The 21,843-nt window shown below is 28.0% G+C and overlaps 1 protein-coding gene across 1 annotated transcript in view; it reads right to left on the bottom strand.

Moving 5' to 3' along the window:
- LOC117168250 (basement membrane-specific heparan sulfate proteoglycan core protein-like) overlaps nucleotides 1-21,843 on the bottom strand; it is a 1,113,250-nt gene that overhangs the window by 474,325 nt on the left and 617,082 nt on the right. The window contains exon 4 of the mRNA XM_033353751.1: nucleotides 2,498-2,708. Coding sequence (XP_033209642.1) covers nucleotides 2,498-2,708 — 211 coding nt within the window. The remainder of the gene's footprint in view (nucleotides 1-2,497; nucleotides 2,709-21,843) is intronic.

Below are 21,843 nucleotides of genomic sequence, written 5' to 3'. Positions count from 1 at the left end.
TTTCTTTTTAAACAATTTTGTAAATAAATAAAGAAAGATTCGTGCTAACATTCTGAATCTATAAAAAATTTCTATATTTTCAGCGAAAAAATGGAATACTTTCAAAACAATTGTTCAAAACTTAAGTACTACATATTAAATGAAAATTCGGTTGATAACAAAGAATTCAGAAACTTCAATTAGATAAAAGATTCTTCTATTTAATGAAAATTCTTTGAATCAATGAAAAATATTCATTGGTAGTCAGTGAAAGTAATTCCTTTTAATCCGTTGTATTTGTTTTTGTTTCAAAGAAACAGTCTTTTGTTCCAATACCAATTCTTCTTTAATTTTAAACAATTTTATTCACTTTAAAGTAATTTTGGTTTACTGGAAAAATTATATAAGTTATTAAATAAAATAAATTATTATTAAATACAATAATTATCATAAAATTACATTATTGCAAAAAACACACATTAAGATTAAATTTTCTAAAAACATAATTTACCTTCTGAATTCGCAGGAAAAATTTAAGAAATAATCTTTTTGATCTTTTTTTTGCAAATTTAAAAGTAAGAAAAATAATAAGCTTTTAAAGGTTTAAAGCCGATGTGGAATTATATTGGTTTCAGCTCAAATCGATACTTCATAATTTTTCTGCGGAACAAACATTTTTGAAAGCACCTTTGCTTTTTTTAAATTTCATACTGTTGCTATTATTTGTAGAACATACTTATATTGATCATAGGGATCAATGTTAGCAATTAATTTTCAAAATTTTTATTTATTTTGCTAAATGCATCGTTTTTGGTTAAATACTAGAACGGAAGGCGGAAGTATGCGAAGAGAGGACGCATAGGATGAGTTAGAGGAGAGGAAGTAAAGTTTGGATAGAAAGAAAGTGAGAGAAGAAGGAAACATTAAATAAGTGCATTTATAAAGAAATGCATAGAAGGGATGGAAGTGGGGACGGGGATAATGACGACAAAGGTTATAGAAGAAAAAGGAGTAGAGAAGTGTTAAGATATTGGAGGGAATGATAAGGTAAGATTGAAAAGGACTGGATAATCTAAAAATTTGTTTTGATTAAAAAAGTGATTGCGAAGTTAAAAAAATTTGATTGAGAACTGAAACGTGGATTGGAAAAGAGTAGGATAGAAGAGAGGAGTGAGGGTTCAGTGGCGGAAGGATAGAATGAGGGGGGAGTTTCGTAGTATAATGGACAATAAGATACGATCAGAAAGAATTGGTTGAGATAGAATTGCATAAAAAATATTAGGATTGAAGAGGGGTGTGAGAGGTGAGAAATGGGAGAAGAGGAAGTAAAGGGTGAGTTTGGAGTAGAGGGGATGCTAAGATGCGATTGGAATGGATTAGATAAAATAAGATCATATAGTAAAGGAAAAGGCGGAAGAGAGAAGTGAATCGTGAGTGATAGAAGAAGAGGGATTAAGAGGTGAGTGTCGGAGTAGAGAAGGTAATAAAATACAATCAGAAAGGATTGAATGAGATAGGATCGCATGAAAAATGATAGGATGGAAGAGAGGAGTGAGAGGTGATTGATGGGCGAAGAAGGTGTAAAGGTTGAGTGGTGGGGCAGAGAAGATGATAAGCTATGACCAGAACGGATTGAATGAGATAGGATTGCATAAAGAATGGTAGGATTGAAGAAAGGGATGAGAGTTGAGTGATGTTGGGAGAGGGAGAAAGCGGTGAGTGGTGAAGTACAGGAGGTGATAAGAGTTTGAAGGAAAGGGTATACGAAAATGCGATTGGAAAGGATTTTATAAGATAGGATAAAAAGGTAGGATGAAAGAGAAATGTGTGGTGCAAGTGGCAGGAGAAGAAGGATTAAGAGGTGAGAAGTGGAGTAGAAGGGATAATAAGATACGATCGGAAAATATTACATGAGATAGGATAGCATTTAAAAAGGTAGGATTGAAGAGAGTAGTAAGAGATGAGTGATAGGAGGAGAGGAAGTATGTGGTGAGTAGTGGAATAGAGGGGATGATAAGATACGATCAAAAAGGATTTCCGTTTTCAGTAGCAGTGTTTGATTTGCTAAAATTGTTTTTATGACTTTAGAAGGTCCTAAACTCATCCTCAAATATGGTATAGTCCGGTGTCACGACCTGCTCTTAATTATCATGTAGGTCCCAACTCGAATTGAAAATGTGGTTACGTCCACTTAACAAGTCTCACACTCAAAACTTGAGTTGAACTTCATTTGGGATTCCATCAACACTTTTTCTCCAATTGTGCAAAAGCTATAAATATTTTACACAGATAGAAACTCTTATGGTGAATTTGATTTAAAAGGAATAAAATAAAAAAACTTCTAATGGTTCTAAAAATGAAAAAAATGTATGGTTAACTAAAAGAAAAAAAAAGAAAAGCTAATTTCTGCAATTTTCAACCTTGAAAACTTAAAATTACTAATTGTGGTCGAGTGCAGTTACGGATTTAAAAAAATGAGATTGGATGCATAAATTAGAATTATGTAATAAGGAAATACCTTCCACTTTTAACATAAAGGCTAGATTCATCTTCGGTTCTGTGTTAACTTGACACTCATAAATCCCTGCGTCTCGTGGTTGTACGTAATCGATACGTAACCTCCACTCGTCAGAGACTTCAGGATGTTTTACTGAAAATCTCGCGTCTCCAGTGTATGTGAAAATTGAGGAGGTTAATATGTGTAGGTCCCTTTTTCTCATCCAGGAAACCTATAACATATAAAAAAAGGAAAAACTATTAATTTGCAATATGTATTCACAAAATGCAAACAATTCCAGATACAGCAGATCCAAAACTGTTTAATCTTTATTTGACTGTTATAAATTGCAATTAAATATTTCAGCGAATTATCACTAATTGAGTCGGCCTTACGGTCAATATGAAATCAAATAAAATGTCCAAAACAAAATGTAAAAACATAATTAATTTTCGAAAAAAGTAGAAATTCTCTACGTTTTGAACAACACTGCGCGTCTCATTCTATAGTCGAGAAAAGCAATCTATAACTAAAAAAGGATGAAAATTTTAAGTTCTATATTTATTGTCAATAGTAAAACACGAATTATTTAAACGTCAAAGTAAACTATTTATTGTCATAACTAAGCCAAAAACATTCAAGTGGTCATCAAAATATTTTCGTTTTTTTTTTCATTGTAGAAATAATTATTTTTTGCAATTAAAGTCAAAAAGATTTTGTAGAGGCACCAATAATGAATCAAAGTGTCACACCATGACTTCCATGATGTTCAAAGATGAACGATGCAAGTCAAACTGATACAAGGGACAATAATTGTAGAGGTTTCAAGGAGAAATTTTGTTAGAACTTTTTAGAAAAGGCCTACCAAAGCTTGAGAGTAAATTATTATTAAATTTAATGGTAAGACTAAAAATTAAAGTTAATTCATGATGCGTTAGTAAATTTGAGTTTTATTCCTTATTTCGGTGCTTAAATTAATTAAATTTTTTATATATTTGTTGATATAAATTGATTCGATAATACGTCTTTTTAAATTATTGTTTTCTCTAGCTCAAATTTTTAATCTCCTGTCAGTTTTACCAACGTAGAGTTTATTACAACCAGTGCATTTCATTAAATAAATCGCGTTTGACAAAATTTTCTATTTTATCAGAAATATTTTTGTTAGTTTACAATGTTTCTAAAGTGTAGTCTTCTTTTAAGTAATCGTTTATATTGATTTTTTTTAAAGGATCTCCTCAATATTTCTAAAAGACGGTTTTTAAACCAATTTCTTATTAGGTTTCCATTAATTATTTTTTGTATCTCTAAATCTAAAAAATGTAACTTTTTCCTATCTATAACCTTCTATAACCAAGTTTGATACTGTGGTAGATGAAGGAGATCGCTTTGGAAAAACTGATAACTATTTAGAAAAACTGTTGTTGAAAGAAAAAAATGTATTATTAAAAACAGTTCCTGCAGCAATTAATATTTTATTTTTTGATATTTTTGTAAGATTTATATTTAAATTCAATTTCTCTTCAATATTTTTTAAGGCTAAATGGAGAGGAATATTATTACTCACTGAGACCACGTCTAGTTGTAGTAGAAGGTACTTTAATGATAATAATGTTTTTCTTTTAATCAACAATATTTTTAAAAAACAAATCAGTTTTTCCTGAAATTGGTTTTAGAAGATTTTATCAGTATTTTTCTAGATTGTTGGTTTTTTTTACTGTTCTCTATAGTATAATTATAATTATTTGTATTAGCTGCCATCATAATACTGCCTTTATCAGCATTAACAAATAATAAGTCTTGGTGTTTTTTTAATTGACCATACTCTGTGTAATTTTATCATTATTTTCAAATTTATTGTTTCTATTGTGATTTGGAATTAATTCTGTGACTTTTCTTCTAATGTTTAAATTGTCTTGGAAATTACCCTTTTTTATGGAGTTTTCAATATTTTCTATAAAATTGTTTGCAAGAATGTTTATGTTTACAGTTAATGTTTTTGCATGTTTTTTGAGCATTTTATTTAATTTTATGTTAAACTTAAAACCGACTGAATTAGTGATAATTTTCTGAATTACGTAATAATTTAACAGCTGAACTTCAATTTAGTGGTAATTGTTTAGGAAGACACCTAATTTTAGGTGATTTTCTTTAATTTACAAAATTGCAATTTAAGTCTACTTGGATGCGAATTGAAAAAATAGAACCTGATCAGAAGATAAAATTATTTTCATAATTATTAGTTGTAAACTGAACCAATTTCAGGTTGGAACATCAACTATTACATTTTGTTAAAATATGTTTGTTTTTTTTAGGAAATCAATCTTATTGGTTATATGCCTCTTTTTGATTGAAAATTCCTCTTTTTAGTAAACAATTTAACTATCTCACTCAAAATCCATTGTTTCAGTTATAAGTTACACTATTTTCTTAAACATTTTTATTATGGTTTATATTTTATTTTATAACTGAAAATTCAATTGTTCTATTTTAGTTTAAAATCGATATTTTTTAGTTTCAAACTCAAATATTTGGTTTAAAATGATTTGTTTTATTAAAAATGTATTCTGTTGGTTGAAGATGTATTACTGTATTATAAAATTCATTCTTTTTGGTAGAAAATGTATCTTCTTAGTTAAAAATACATCTCTTCAGTTAAGAATTGATGCATTTTGATAAAAATTCTTCTTCTCGGTATAAAATCAATATTTTTGGCTGAAAATTAATCTTGTTGGTTGAAAATTCAATTATGTGGTAGCAGCTCTATTCTTTGTATGTAGGTTCATGATTTCACTCAAAAATTCAATTTTTTGTTTCATGTTTTATCATATAGCAAAAAATTTAACTGTTCCATTTTTGGCTGGATATTTATTTTCTTGGTCAAAAATTAATTTCTAAGGTAGAAAATTGAACTCCTATATTACAATTTTTTTAAACTCATCATTAACCTGTTCCACTCTTCATTAAAATTTAAACTGCTTTAATTAACATATCAACTATTTGATTGAATTTAATGTATTTTGCTGAAAATTCTCCATTTTGTAGAAACTTAATCTTCCTGGTTAAAAATTGATCGCTTTGTTTGAAAATTCGACTATGCGGTTAAAAATTAATTTTTTAATTGAAGAGCGATTATTCTAGTTGAAAATTAATTTCTTTGATTGAAAGTTATTGTTAAAATTTCTCTTTTCCAGTTTATCGTCTTAGTTAAAAATTCTTTTTTCATTTATTGAGGCACTTACTGTCTTGTTGATAATTAATTGTTTTCCAGTAAATTTATTTCTTTAGCGGAAAACTTAAATATTGAAATTTTACCTGGATAGATTTTCAGCTAAAAACTCAAGAATTTGGTTAAAAATTTATTTCTTTTTTCACATAATTTTTTTTCCTATAATAGAAAAGTAATTTTCTTGGTTAAAATTTATCTTTTTGGTTACTATTTTGTTTTATAAAATGTATCTGTTAAGTTGAAGATCCATCATTCAACTACTTTCGTATGAAATAATATCTTTTTATTTTAAACCTAATTTTTAATATAAAAATATAATTGTTAAATTTTTAGTCACAAAATTTAAATTTTCGTTTGTAAGTTCAAATATTTGGTTGAAAATTCATTTAAAAGATTCATCAAAATAGTAAACTTCTGAAACAAGTGAATTTGTGTTTTTAAGCAAAAGTTTGCCTATTCCATTTCGGGTGGAAAATTGATTTTCCTTATTTGAAACTTATTTTTATTTTTTTGCAAGGAATTTATCTTTGTGTTGAACATTAGTTATCATAGTTGAAAACCAATTTATTAAATTGGAAATCAAACCCTTATGTTAAAAAATTCATTTTTCGTCGTTGGAAATTAATCTTTTTTTCTAATCATATGTCATACCTAAGATCTTCCTTTTTCCGATCATTTTTCGTAATCTGTGGATGACCTCTTCTAATAAAATACTTAATTTAAGATGAACTAAAAACACGCTGTTCAACATGTCTCTCTTAAAAAGATCGAGAAATGTCACTGCAGCTCGCTCGTATAACATGGGATTAAATGAAATCCCCTGAGAATAACGTCTTAGTTTAGTGCACATTTCAGCGAAAGTTTAAAAGAGAAATATATGTTTTTTTTTAAAAGACGAAAATAATGTTTTTAAAAATCATTGAAGGAAGTGGAATGAACCGGGGTAATAACGACGGCTTAACAATTACTGGTATGAAAAAAATTAATAAGACGTGAAATAAATACATTTTTTTTTATTTCGAATCCCAAATTTTGGTCTATTATATTTTTATGTGTAGGGGTGAATGTTCCTAAGTCGGCACTAGGGGTTAGTTGGCATCCTCGTGTTTTCGGCTTAACCATTTTGTCGTATAATAGATGATAAAAACTCTTTCCGTGCCGACTTAGGACTACTCTCTCCTAATAATTATCTTGATAATATAATGATTTATTGATTTAACTGTTTCTATAAAGCTTTAAATTAACACTCTCGCTCCACGTGGCGATGCAAGACAGCAGGGTTGCGATAAAGTGCTGTATCCTAACGGACTACCAGCGTAAGTACGCCATAAAGTTGCGCTATTTTACGCGAAGCACGATCGCGAGCTCACGTCGACCAGCAGTGGGTCTTTAATGCCATAAGACAAATGAAACCGATGGGACTTATCAGATAATTTTCTGCGATCAAATGAGCCTCTTCACCCGATTTGACCATGTCAACAACACCATCTGACACAAAAATATTAATCGCATTCGTTGTCTATCTCACCAAGTTGAAAGAGAGGTTCGATCGACTTTAGGCATCGGAGTCTTACTGCCGTTTTTTATAACCTCCAACTGTTAAGTGTTGTCGTGAGAATTGTGAAAACTAAATTTTTGTAGACAATTGACCTAATAATAATTAAAGTAATTGATTCGCTGCTAAATAACTTATTCACATGTCATTATTAAACAGAATAATGCTTCATTTAAAAAAATGGGGCTTCCCACTTTAAATGTTTTACGAAGTGTTTTGTTGAGAAAAAGTGATGTGCTTTTGGATAATGTTGTCTTCAAATGGTTCAGTCAAATGAGCGACAGAATATCTGGACCGATTATTCCAGCAAAAGCAAACTTTCTGCCTCTTCTCTGTTCAATATTTAGTTCACCATTGTTTTCGCTTTAGAAAAATTAAATTTTAAATATTTTTTACCAGGCTGTAAGATCCTTTGAAAATATTTCACAATCCCCGGACTGTCAACGTTTAGAGTCCCTGGATTCAGGTCCACCGTCAGTCCCAAAACGGGCAGTAAATCCAGGATTCACTGCATATCTATCGAGATATATTTCATCGGACTTGCTCTACAAGGCATTGAAACACCAGCAAAGATTTTTTTTCTTTTTTAATACGAATATCTTAAGATGTAAAAAGTTTATGGTTTGATTCACGGTATTTTATGCCTTGTGAAAGTTACATTTAAAGACATGCAGCAGGACGTGAAATATCTTTTTATTAAAAATAGTTATAGCTAAACTATGAATTTTATTCGTTGACATTCTGCTACGTCGTTGAGAAGTAGAATGATGACCGCATGATTTTTTTTACAACGTAGATTTTCAAGACTCAAGTTTATGGTAACATTGCTCTGATAAAATGGATAACCGATTATTCTTTGCTGTTTCAAATGGGGACAGAGAGCTCTTTGTCTTTGTCAGCGAAATCTAGTCCTTCCACAAACCCTGGTATGTACATTATATTGATATTTGTACCAATATAATTAGTTGTAATTTACCGAATAATATTAGTATTATATATTATTATTATTATCAATAATGAATGTAATAATCATAAATTCACAAAATATTAACAACGTAATAAATAAATAAGTGTCCTTCAGTCCGCAAATTATCAAAAATTCTTATTTATTTAGGGCAAGTTTCACAGTCTTTTTCCTTTTTCCACATTTCCCCACTCAAATGCGAATTGAATTAATAGACTAACTATAAGAAAATCAATCATTTTTTGGTTAGCAGATTAATATTTTTAATTGAAAAGTCTAGTATTGAATGTCTGCTCAGATGTTCATCTTTGGACTTGAAAATTTAATTATTCAGTTAAAAAATTCACAAATTCGGTTGAAAAACATATCTTTTGTTTTAATTCAACTGTTCAGTTCGAATTTTTCTTCTCAATTAAAAAATCCAAATTTTATAAAATTTTTCTATTTTCCTAACGAGTGATCTCTTTTTATAGAATTTTCATCTACTTTGATTGAAAATGAATTGCTTTACTTTTCTGAAGATTCATTTTTTGTTTGAAGATATTTTACTTTGGTTGGAAATTTAACCATTTTGTTGAATATTTACATTTATAAACTCAAAATTCTACTATCTTATTGAGAATTTGTCTTCTTTTGTTAAATATATTATAATTCGCGCTAAATTTATAGAACTTTTTTTTTTGAAATTTAACTATTTTGTAGAAAATGTGTATTTATCGCTCTAAAATGCAAGATTTTGGAAATGTCCATCTGTTTGGATTATAATTTAGCTTTCGTTTCGGTAAGTCTTATGTAGTAGAAAATTAATTTTTTTGACTGAATACTTAACTAAATATTTTTAATTAAAAGTTTCTGTCTTTTTGAAAAGGTGAGATTTTTAGTAGAAAAATCTAACTGTTTAGTCAAAAATTTACGTAATTCGTTAAAAATTTGTCCTTTTGAGTTAAAAATTCATCTTTAAAGTTGAAAATTTAACTATTTGGTTCAAAATGTATATGCGACGTCCAGAATGCATCTTTTTGGTAGGAAATAACGTTTTTTGCTTATAAATGGATATTTTTGTTTAAAGTTTCAACTGTTTTGCACCAAACCTGTCTTTTTTACTTAAAATTCTAAAATTTGGAATAAAACTTTTGTCTTTATCAATTGTAAAATATTTCATGTTCAAAAATTCAAATTTTCTTTGGAAATTTTATTTTGAAAATTTATCTGTTAGTAAAAAATCCACATTTTGATATTTATGTAATACTTCGGATGCAATTTTTCTCATTCTTAAGTAAAAAATCATTTTTATTCTCTGCGAAAACTTCAACTGTGTATTTAAAATAACATTTATGTTTTTTTTTTAAATGATAATCCTTCTTGATAGAAAACTAATCAATTTGTTTTAAAATTCAAATATTATGCTAAAAATACACGTATTGTGTTCAGAATGTGTATGTTTTAGAGCAAAATTAATCTTCTTGATTAAAAAATCAATTTTTTGGTAGAAAGCTTGCCTTTTTACTTGTAATTTCAACATTTTATATTAATTTTTTAAAATCCTTATTAAAAAAAAAACTTTTTGATTGAAAATTTAACTTTTATCAAATGTTTTCTTTTTAATTTAAAAATCCATAATTTTTGGTAGAGATTGAATCTTTATGGGCCAAAAATACAACCATTTGGTTAAAAATCATTTTTTTTTGGTTGATGTTTAAGCTGCTTTGTTAAAAATTTATCTATTTTGTTTAATTCAACTGTGTCCGATCTTCAATGAAAATCCGCTCTTGGTTGAAAAATCAACTATTACTTTTTTTTTTAGACTTTATACATTTTTCTAATTCAACTGCTTAGTGAAAAGTTCAAATCCTTTTTTAATTATTAAAAAAAGTAAGATTTACCAAACGAAAATAAAAACTCAGCAAAGAACAGGTGAGATCGGATCTCTTAAGGCCATGTGATGAGTGGGCCACTTGGCCAGATTCCTATCTTACTGCCACTTTTTTTATTACCCTACTTATTATCACACGAAGTCCCACATCAAGTTGAACGTTTTTGCTTTTTTCAAAATGATTAAAATTTAAGACCAGGCCCACCTTTCTTCGGGCCTCTTATTTATTATCAAAAATTTTCCACTAGATGTGGCGCTTCGTGTGAAAATAAGTTTGGAAATAAAAAAAGTGAGGGTGAAGTAGGAATCTGTTTACGTGACCCACTCGTCACATGGCCTTAAGCCTAGGGTTTTATTCAAATAAATAATACGCCCACCAAAATTCATTGTTTAATTAAAAATTTGAACCACATTAACTGTGTTCCGGCCTGCAGTCACTAGAAAGAATTATCATTATATTTTATTATTATTATTATTATTATTATTATTATTATTATTATTATTATAAGTATTTATCAAGTGACTATTTTTAATACTACACTCAAATTTGTTGTAAGTTGGTTTGATGGTAAGAAAAAATCACATCCTTACCAACCAAAAGTCGGGATATAATAGTATATATTAATTTTTGAAAAATTATTATAAAATACTATGTTGTTATTTATTTAATTATTGTATTACATTATTTTATATTATTGTATTAAATATTACAACAAGCAGATTTTATGCGACTTAAAACTACAGCTGACAACATTTTTCGGAAAAAAGCGTAAAATTTCCTGCAAAATATTTGGTTAAAGTATTGAATTAGATGCTGCATTTTTCTAGACGTTTGATTGATGAGGCGAAAACCTGATTCGTTTTGAAATCCTTAAGGGGGCACAAATATACTTAGAAAGTAAAAGAAAACCGCTTTTTCGTGAATTTTTTTGGAATTGAGTTTTATTTATTGTAGGCCTATATTAGTTAATTTGAAAACGTGTGCTTTCAGTAGTCACATTAATTTTTTTTACCTAAAAATATTAAATAAAGAGCAGAGGTCTTCAAAAAAAGGTAGTCATGCGGCAAACCATCCTACTCATGACTGGCTTATCTCAAACAAAAAATATAAAGAATTTAGTTAAGATATAATATTCCTGTGTACGTGTCGTTCAATTTTTATGAAAATTAAAATTTATAACAAAATGGCCGACGTTTAAATTTTTTTTTGAAAAAACAATGTCTCATTTTTCAACTGAAAAAAAAAAACATAATAACATACCGGATTAAAATATCGCGATGATAATTAGACAGATAACTGTTCAAAATTTAGTGATGATTGATTCAGTGGTTATGGAGCTAGAGCGTGCACAGTTTGGAAGCCACCTTTTCAAAGAAAACTCTGCAAAATTAACTATAACTCGCTGGTTTTTAAATATTTCTACATGAAAAAACTACTCGTAAATACTTGAACAATATTTTATTTGAATCGTATAATATAGTCCTATAATAAATAAAACCCATCTTTAAAAAAAATTCAGAAAAAAACTGTTTTTTTTTTCTTTCTGTGTATACGTACCCCCTTAAGGAATCTAGATGTTACTTGGAAAGTCCCTGTTACCCCGGCAGCCGCTTTTGCCCCGGTCTACCCTACATTGGAGCATAAGAACACTAAAGTTCGTCGAGGAACCACCCTTACAATTACAGAGAAACGTGCCTACACTCCACATACTCTACTTCTACATCCATCCGAATCAGTAACTTCTTCCTCACAACGTAGGTCGTTAAACGTATGTTTCAAGCGAAGGAGACATTCAAGTTTCCTCCTTAATTATCCCCGCTGCAGATTTCAAAGTCACGTCCTTTAACGTTCCCCAAGTAAAACATTATGTGAAGGGAGCAAAAAAATTCATCACTGATCGAACAAAACCTTTAGAATCGTCTGAACACATCTACCTATATTTTGTTATCTTTCAATGACAGATTACGTGACAGAGTTTAATATTTCGCGCCGGAAAGTCAATTTAAAGAATATTATTAAGGGAGGACAAAGTTTACTTTAAATTTACTTTAAATTGCTTTTATTTTGTACTTTTGGCTAGAACTAATCAGGGGTCTTCCAAAAATAGGGAATGAGCAAAAAAAGAGGTGATAAACCTGCTTGAGTCGAGTTCTTACTATTTATGGGTTTAGCTACAAATTTATTGGTCAAGCTAGAATTCAGAGTGCCCTTTTATCATTTTTTATGTTGTTAAATTAATTTAATGCAAAAAGTCGTTTGAAATCAGTGCTATCTTTAAGTCAGGAACGAAATAAAAATATCTTTATTCACTTTTGATTCAGCAAAGATGTTTAATCACACTAAAGGACATAAATGATAATTGAACAGCGAGGTTCTCCAGTTTATAGACTTCTGTTTCACCAGGGATTTCAAATAATGAGACAGTAAAATAGGGTTTTAAGCGCAATACTACATAAATTAAATGGATCTGAAAACTGGACAACAAAAGCAACAATAATAATATAATAATAATGTAAACCATATCAGATAATATCCAAAAATATAAATGGTTTTAAAATTTGTTTTGATAACTTACAAAATACATCCTCAGATTTGCTCATCTACTTTTCTAGATTTTTCATCTTTCTAGTTTTTCTAGAAGTAGGTACAAATATCTAAAAGCTCTAGTAAAAGACTTTAATGTTTTAAATTGTTGTCAGAATATTAATTTCAATCACTTGATAAGAGATTTTAGAAAATTTCTTATTCTTGTTTTATTAATATTTAAATAGCGTTCATTATTATCACACTAAGATGATAAACTGATTTTAGTTCATGCTTAACTTCTTAAAAAATGTAGAAAAATACTTAAGTAAATAGCACTATTAACACAAAAACAGTTGTCAAATTTTCACAAACTGCATAAATAGCGCCAGCACTCTTTAACTTTAATATGTAATAATAAATTGTATTTAATCAATAATTCTATAATATATAGTTGATATAAATATAAAAATATTAAATTTAAAAATAATGAAATCTTATGCATCTTTTTTAAATGGCCCCGTCTTAAAGATTTGCAATTAAATATTCTACGATTTTTTATACCTTTAATTCAGGATATATTTTTGTATATATTTTTTTAAAATGATTAAACTTCAAATTTCTACAATTGAAAACTCTTTAGTTTTAAATACGTGCTTAAAAACGTGCGTAAATTGCTTAAATATTTATGATTTTAAAGATTAAAATATAAAAGTTTTCTATTTTGCACCTTCCAATTAACAACATTTTAAATGTAAATCATCTGAAATACAGTATGTTTAATCGTCAAACACAAAAATTTCGGAATTTCTTTTTGTTAATTTTGAAAACTAAAAACCTTTCCATTCTAAGTATTAACAATTAATCGTTCTATCATTTTAAAGAATTACAAATAATAATTCTTTAATATTCACAATTTGCAATTTAAAGTTTTTCCATGTTTAGGGATTACAGTTGAAGATTTACTTATGCGGAATTTTAAAAATAATATACTTTGAGCGTTTTTGTAGAATACATATTTGAATTTAAAAAATGGCAGAAAATTTTTTTTTATTGTACGTTAAATGATAGGCAAAGGTGGAGGGGGGGGGAGGTCCAAAACAATTTTGTTACGAATTTTTGCAGGGGGAAGAGGAGGGGTACAAAATTATCAAAATAATGTGTTATGTATTTTTCAAATAGCCACAGGAAATTTCTTATATTTTACGATATTTTTACGAATATTGTTGATAATCGAAGTTGTTTTTTTGAGCAATAGGGAAATTGCCAATTCGCTTTTGCTCTGTCACAGCGCTGATGTAGTGTCGAAAACAGATTTTAATTATATTAAGCCGCTTACTCTCAGCTTTTAAAATTCATTTGCACATAAGCCATCAATAAGCGCTTTATATAGATAATACGATTCAATTCGCAGTTTCAAAGTGCAAAATATGATTAAGGCGAGCCCTGTTCATCAACCATAAAGCCACGAAATTATCCTCAGTAAATAATACCAGCCAACATGCAATTCCAAATTTAATTTAAATGCTTACTAGTAATTATTACAATAATTATGGAGCAATAAACAATAAACTTTGACCCATAAGATAAGATGATTCACAGTACTGTCTCAAAAATCTTAAAACTAAAAATTTGCAAACAAGTCGAAAAATGATCTTCATTTTTAAATAAGTTTTTCTAGTCATAGCTGCAAGTAAAGCTGCAAAAATTTTTTTTTAAAAATCAGTCTGGCTTTGCTAGTAGTTTATTTAAGATGGTTACAAATGTGCTTAAAAATGTATTGGATTCTTAAACTTTTAGCAATAGGGTCATTATGTTTTATATATATTTTTACTTAAAAATTGATAACTTGCGCTCCTTACAGATTGAAAAAAATTCAAAAATTTCTTTTACTATACATTTAATATCTTACGCATGTTTTCCAAGTTAAGAGAGCAAAATTGTTCTTTGAAAAAATGGCTAAAAAAATACATCATTACCCCGGTCCAACTTTTCAACTGTCGAGAGATAAAAAAATCGTGGAAAAATTTTCGAAATTGAATGATTTTTAATTTTAAACTTTCAAAATTTATCTGTGTATTAATCAAAAAATCTTTAAAATTCGATCATTTTAAAATATAAACATTCCAAATGAATCATCTATTATTGAAGAAATACAGGCAAAATTAAAGAACTATTAATTTTGAATATTTATATTTCAGAAAAATATTAAAGAAAAAGTCTTCAATATTACATTATTCAAATCTATAAACATTCCACTTGAATTGTGTATCATTAAAGAAATAGAGGAAAAAATGCAAGAAATTGAAGAATTATCAATTGTAAATTTTCAAAAGTAAGCTATATATTACAAAAAATCTTCAACGTTGCATTTGTATCATTTAACGAATTAAGGAATTAATAGAAGATTTTTTAATTGTGAATTTTCAAAATTGAACAACATAGTCTTAAAAATATACAAAAATACATTATTTCAAACCATAAACAAATCAATTTAAACTGTGTATCATGAGAGGCAAAGCGGAGAAAATAGAAAAAAAATTTCATTTTTGAAATTGTACTAGATTAAAAAAAAATCAAAAGCAAAGGATTTTAAACAATAAACATTTCATTTCATTTGCTTATTATCAAAGGTATGAAGGACATTTTTTAAATTGAAAGTTTATCTATTCACGATCTTCATGATTGAATATTATTTTTAAAAACTTTCAAAATTACATAATTTAAAACTATAAAGATTCTAGTTAAATTATATATTATTAGAGGAATAAATGAAGGAAATGACAAATGAGGAATTATCCATCTAAAATCTTCAAAATTGAACTACATGTTAAAAAAACTTCAAAATACATTATTTTACTTTATGAATACTGGACTTGAATTATGTATCATTGACATAATAAAGGAAAAAAAATCCATTTTAAAACTTCAATATTGAAAGACATTTGATAAAAACTTCAAAATCACATCATTTCAAACTTAAAAAATAGAAGAATTAAGCATTTCAAATTTTCAAAATTGAATAGCATCGAAAAAAAACTTAAAAATTACATTATATCAATCTATAAACATTGTAGGTAAATTTTGTATTATTACAGGATTGAAGTTTAATAACTGCTGTTAAATTATGTAATAATTCAGGAAAAGAGAAGAAAAGAAATAATTAGTAAAATTTTTGACTTTACATCTTCAAAATTAAGTAATATATTTAGAAAAATTACAAAGGGCAGACTAAAAACATTCAAGTATAATTGTGTCTTATAAAACGTAGGAAGGAAAAGCAGAAGAACTTTACTTGGTAAATTTTCAAAATTGAACATCATAGTCTAAAAACATAAAAAATTACATGATATAAACAATAAACATCATATTCAGGTAAATTGAATATCAAACTTTAAAGATTCCAGATAAATTCGTTTTTAATAAAGAAATAAAGGAAAAAATCTAAAAAAATTAATGAATTATTTATTCTAATTCTTCAGAATTCGATCAAATTGGATAATATTTTCAAAGTACGTAATTTCACACTACAAACATTTTATTTGAACTATCTATTATTAAACAAATTAGGAAAAATAGAAAAAAATTCAAAAACTGTCAATTTTTTGGTTTCAAAATTAAACTACAGATTCTAAAAATTCCTCAAAATTACATCATTATAGTTAAACATTCCTGCAAAATTGTGCATTATTAAATAAATAAAGGAAAACATAAAATTAATCGTAGAATTTACCACTTTACATCTTCAAAATTGAATTACAAATATAAAAAATGATACTTAAAAATTACATTGTCAAACTATAAACATTGTAGTTCAATTATGTATTATTAAATTAATTAGGGGGAAAGTATAAGAATTTCTCATTGTGAATCTTGAAAATTCAAGAAATTGTCTAAAAAACATATAAAATTACATCATTTATATTTATAAAACATAAAACTAAGCTATATTTTATTAGTAGAATAGAGGAAAAAAAACATCAAATTATTGAGCAGAATTCCTTAAAATGAAGCCAAGAATCTAACGACGAGTTTTGTACAACCACTATAAAATGTTCGTATTCAAATCTGAAAAAGGTGAAAATTATCCTAAAAAAGGAATTAAATTTTTTTCCCCGTCAAACATAAAAAGAGGAAAATATAAAAAGAAAATAAAAAGAAAAAAAAGAGGAAAGCAAAATGAGAAGGCAACCCAAAAAATCGCCTTTCTTCTTTTTTTAAATTTGTTTCGTTTTTTTTTATGTTTAGTATTATCATACCACAATAAAAAAAAATTTGTAAAAAATAATGACGAACGTTTCGGTGCACGTGCAGCACCCTTATCAAGGCAAAATAAAACAAAAGAAATTTTCAAGCAGGCAGGAACAGTAACGAAACCACGATGCCCTCTCCCTGACATCACGGTTTCGTTCCTGTTTCTGCCTGCTCGAAAATTTATTTTATTTTTTGTATTCGCCTTGATAAGGATACTGTATGGGTAAAGCAACGTTGGTGATTATTTTTTGAATTTTTTTAATTGTAATATGACAACCTTAGAAATAAAATAAGACGAAAAGTAATGGAAGATATAAGGGAGGCGATTTGGTTGGTGGCCTTCTCATTTTTTTTTATATTCTTTATTTTTCTCCAAAAAAGACATCTTTTTCTTTTCTTTCTTAGGAATATTTGCACCTTTTTTTAATTTCAATAGAAAGATTTTATGATAGTTGTCTAAATTTCGCAGTTTGATTCTTGTTGTTATTTTCATGAATTTTGCATATCTATTTAAATTCTTCTAAATTGAACCAGATGCAAAAATTAAAAAAATTCTAGTTTACGTCTTCCAAATTGAACAACATATTCCAATAAAGTTTAATAATCATATAATTTTAAAGTATAAACATTTTAATTTGGTTTTGTATCTTTAAACGAATAAAAAGAAACTGAAACAATTGTCTATTGCAAATATTTCAAATTGAAGTTTTTTTTTGGAATATGTGTTCCAGAGAAAACTTTAAAATTACGTAATTTTAAACCATAAACTTTTAAATGAAATTGTGTGTTATCACAGGGACAAAATTTAAACAAAAATGGAAGAATGATCACTTTTTAATCTTTAAGATTAAAGTACATATTGCAAAAAATATTAAAAATTACATTATTTCAAACTGTAAATACTCCAGATTATTTGTGTATTATTGAAGGAAAAAAAGAAAGAATTATTCGTAGCAATTCTTTAAAATTAAACTACATACTCCAAAGAAAAACATTCAAAATAAAATAATTACAAACTATTAAAAATCTGTGAAAGATTGTGTGATATTAAAGGAATATAGGAAAAAAAAATTTTTTCCTCTTACATCTTCCTAATTGAACTGCGTACTTAAAGAAACCTAAAAAATCAGATAATTTCAAACTATAAGCATTGAAGTCGAATTTGGTATTAATAAATGAATACTGTAAAAAATGGAAGAATTTTTAATAGCCAATCTAAAAATTTAAACTACAAGTGTCAAAAATTACCTCCAAAATTACCTAATTAAAAACTATAAAAATTCTGTTAAATTTGTATATTAAAAGATTAGAGGCAAGAAATTGACGAGATTTTATTTTGCATTTTTAACATTAAAGTACGTTTTCAAAAAAATACTTAGAAATTACATAGTTGAAAACTATAAATATTTCAGTAGAAATTTGTATTATTTATTGACAGTATTAAAAAATAGAAGTATTTTCCATATCGTTATTCTTTAAAATGGAACTACATATTAAAAAAAATTACAAAAGTACGTAATTTTATATTACAAACATTTCAGTTAAATTGTGTATTACATTGAAGGAATAAAGATTTTCAAGGTGCGGCTGAACTGACTTTAATTAAAAGTTATGTGTAAATAAGATTTTTTATTGTTTATGGTAATATGAAATATGCAGAAACATTTCAAGATAAAAACGAAAAGAATCCGTCGACACTGTTTCAAAATACCTGAATTTTGTACTCAATACCTAAGAAATAAACAAATTTTTATCAGGTTATTTGTTACCTTACGAATATTTTTAAATAAAAATGAGGAGAATCAAAGTGACTCCATTCAAAAAAATGTATTTTTGTATTTTATTACTAAAATATAGAAAATTTGTATACTATTGTGTGTTCAATATTGGTCCAAATTGTTTAATATATTTTTTATTGAATATCGTTCGCAGGGACCCCGCACAAATTTTAAGAGAAAATTAAAAAGAAAAAGCCGACATTTGCTTTCTATAAAAAAGAAAACGGATTATATAACAAGTGTTTTTGGATGTAGAAAACCATATTGAATATGAAAAGTATATTAAAATAAAAAGGTCACCCTCATAATATCATAAAAAATTCTACATCTTATTGTAAATAAATTCAAAAATGTACTTTTTATAAAAAAGCGTCCAACTGATTATTATTCATTTTTATTTTAAAATGTTTATGGTACCACATATTACGATAAAAACCCCCACTCACATGGAACTTTCATGTAAATGTGGTACAGACACACCGTGATATATTTACATTGAAAACGACGCATGAACGTGTTTCGCGAAGGATAATTTAATATTAAAATTTAGTTTCCTTATTATCTTCGCACATTTAGATTCAAAAAGTTATGCAATGTATGCAGCGATGTGGTTTGGCGTTCATTATGCGGCGAATAAGTTTCATAGATCCTTCCTTGCTTCAATGGTCGAGTTTACTTTACTACTTTTGACCTTTTCCTATAATTATAGATTCATATACTCAGTTAAAATCTCCTTTACAAATATTTAATCAGGAATCATGATTAAACTTTTAGAACTTTTTACCAATCGTTTTCATTATATGCTTTGACAAGGGGAAAGCGTTCAGAAATGAAAAATTTGAAAAAAATAGGGGGATACATTTTTTTAAATGACCTTAATACATAGGTTCCATATTTTCAACAAATTAATTAAATATAAAAACAATAGAAATTTATTTTCTACTAAGAGAGAATGTTTTTAGAAAAGCCGTTGACTTTTTAGTAATACAGAAGCATTTTCAAAAAGAAATTACATTTTTAATAAAAAGAATTTGAATTTTTAACTCAAAAATATCAATTTGCATTCACATGATCAAATGTTTCAACATAAAATATTGAAGTTCAACCAAAAACAGTTTCTTTTTGGACATATATAATACTTCTAATAAAATGGTTTAATTTGAACAAAATGGTTGAATTTTAAAACTATAAAGATAAACTTTTAACCTAATAACAGAATTTTCTGCCGAAAGATTACAAACTTATTCCAACCCGTGTGGAAAATGCCCAGCTTAGCCTTTTTTTATTAGTGGCCCTCCAGAGGCCCTATAAAGGCAGCCGATCACCAAACTAGAAGAAAAAATCATGATTTTTTCTATCTTAATTTGAGATGTTGAACGTAGAAACATTTTTATTCTTCAGCTTTATTACATTTCTAAAAATATGTCAAATAATTTACAGATTAAATTGTTATAAAATGTTCGACACAAAAAACGTTCACTATTGTTTTTTGCACGTGAAAAACATACAAAATTTCAAAGGCTGGGATATTTATGCGATTTCTTATAGTTCAGAAGAACTAGAGTGATCAGAATACGGACTGATCCCCTGTGATCACTGATCAGGTATTACGCGGAGCGGAGTAGCGGATTGCGGTAAACTGTTTCATAACCTATAAAAATTGATAGGTGACAGATAAGAGTGGCAGTCTGAGGTGTCAGTGGTGTTTATTAATGTGAATAAATAGAAAAACACAACGTAAGACATGGATGAGAAGAATTTGAATAAAATTAGGTGCGAAAAATATCGATTTGTCCAAAAAGGCTTAAAAGAGCTCACTACGTCAGACGAAGAATGGTATGAAAGCTTGGAAGGTAAGTTTGAAATTTTTTCCTTTGAATTATATCAGTAATAATGTTGAAGTTTTTTCATACTACCCTATAATGTGAGGCAGAATTTTCGATTCTCATGCACGTATTTGTATCAAAACTGAAAAATTGTTTATGAGAAACATAACCCTCAATTTACCATATTCATTAGAAAAATAATACATGGTTATTGTCAATAAAATGTTATTTTCATGAGATGCTTTTTTGCAATCATGCAATGGATTCCGACCCTTCTATAGATAATCTTGGTATTTCCTGGAGTTTGATATTTAATTTTTAGTCTATCATGATGAGATCGATTTTTATAAACTGCAGTTGTCACTGAAAAATTGTAATTACAAGTAATTATTTGAAAATATTTGCAGAAGAGAATGAAGAGTCTGATTTTTCTATGGACCTGGCACCGATTCCGATATCTTCTGCTCCTGTGGAAGGTACTTACAATGAAACCCGGGAAGAGACCGGCTTCGATGAAGAATATGATCAAGAGCCGAGAGAATTTGATGTAGTTTACAATGCCGATATCATGGATGCTATTCTGGCTGACGAAGATTCAAGTGACGAAGAAGAAAGAGGCGGAGGTGAAGGAGAAGTGCCGGAAGTTGCAGATGATCAACCTGAATCACCAGAAATTTCACAGCTGCAGGAATGGGCCAAGCAAAAAAATATTAAGCTGGATGTAGTAGATACGTTATTGAGAATTCTTCGCCAAAGATTATTACCAACTCTGCCAAAGTGTATGACCGCTCATCGCTTTCAATTAAACTATGCTTTCAAAATTCTCAAAATCCTTTTCCAGGGCAGTAAAGGGGGCAACAAATGTAGGGCTTTTGTAGGCCCTGCGTAGGCCCTACAGGGGGCTAAGCTGGGCAATACAGAGGGCCGCTTTATTGGCCCTTCGGGGGCAGCCCACGTGGGGCCTTCGAACGTGAGCATGTCGAAACTATGTTGGCCCTTCGTAGTTTTCCAACATAGGGCCAACGTAGTAAAGGGGCAAATCACGTGGGCCCTCGAGAGGGCCAGCTTAACATTTCCACACGGGAACAGAATATTCAAAGTTTTAAATAAGTAGTTGAATTTCCATCAAACTAATTAAATTTTCCGAAATAGTATATTTTCATAACCAAATAATTGAATTTTTAACTAGAAAGGTGAAATTTTACCAAAATTTGTCCAAATTTCTCAAATAGTTTCATTTTCCTCAAAATCTTTAAATTTTCAACTAAATAGTTACATTTTGAACCTAAACAAATCAGATTTCAATAATATAACTGAATTTTATTTAAAAAATTATTCTTAATCCAAACAGTTGAATTTTCTAG

The sequence above is a fragment of the Belonocnema kinseyi genome, chromosome 2 (genome assembly GCF_010883055.1).
Source record: "Belonocnema kinseyi isolate 2016_QV_RU_SX_M_011 chromosome 2, B_treatae_v1, whole genome shotgun sequence".
Lineage (NCBI taxonomy): Eukaryota > Metazoa > Arthropoda > Insecta > Hymenoptera > Cynipidae > Belonocnema > Belonocnema kinseyi.
Note: the sequence above shows the minus strand (reverse complement) of the source record. Positions and strands in the feature narration are given on the sequence as shown.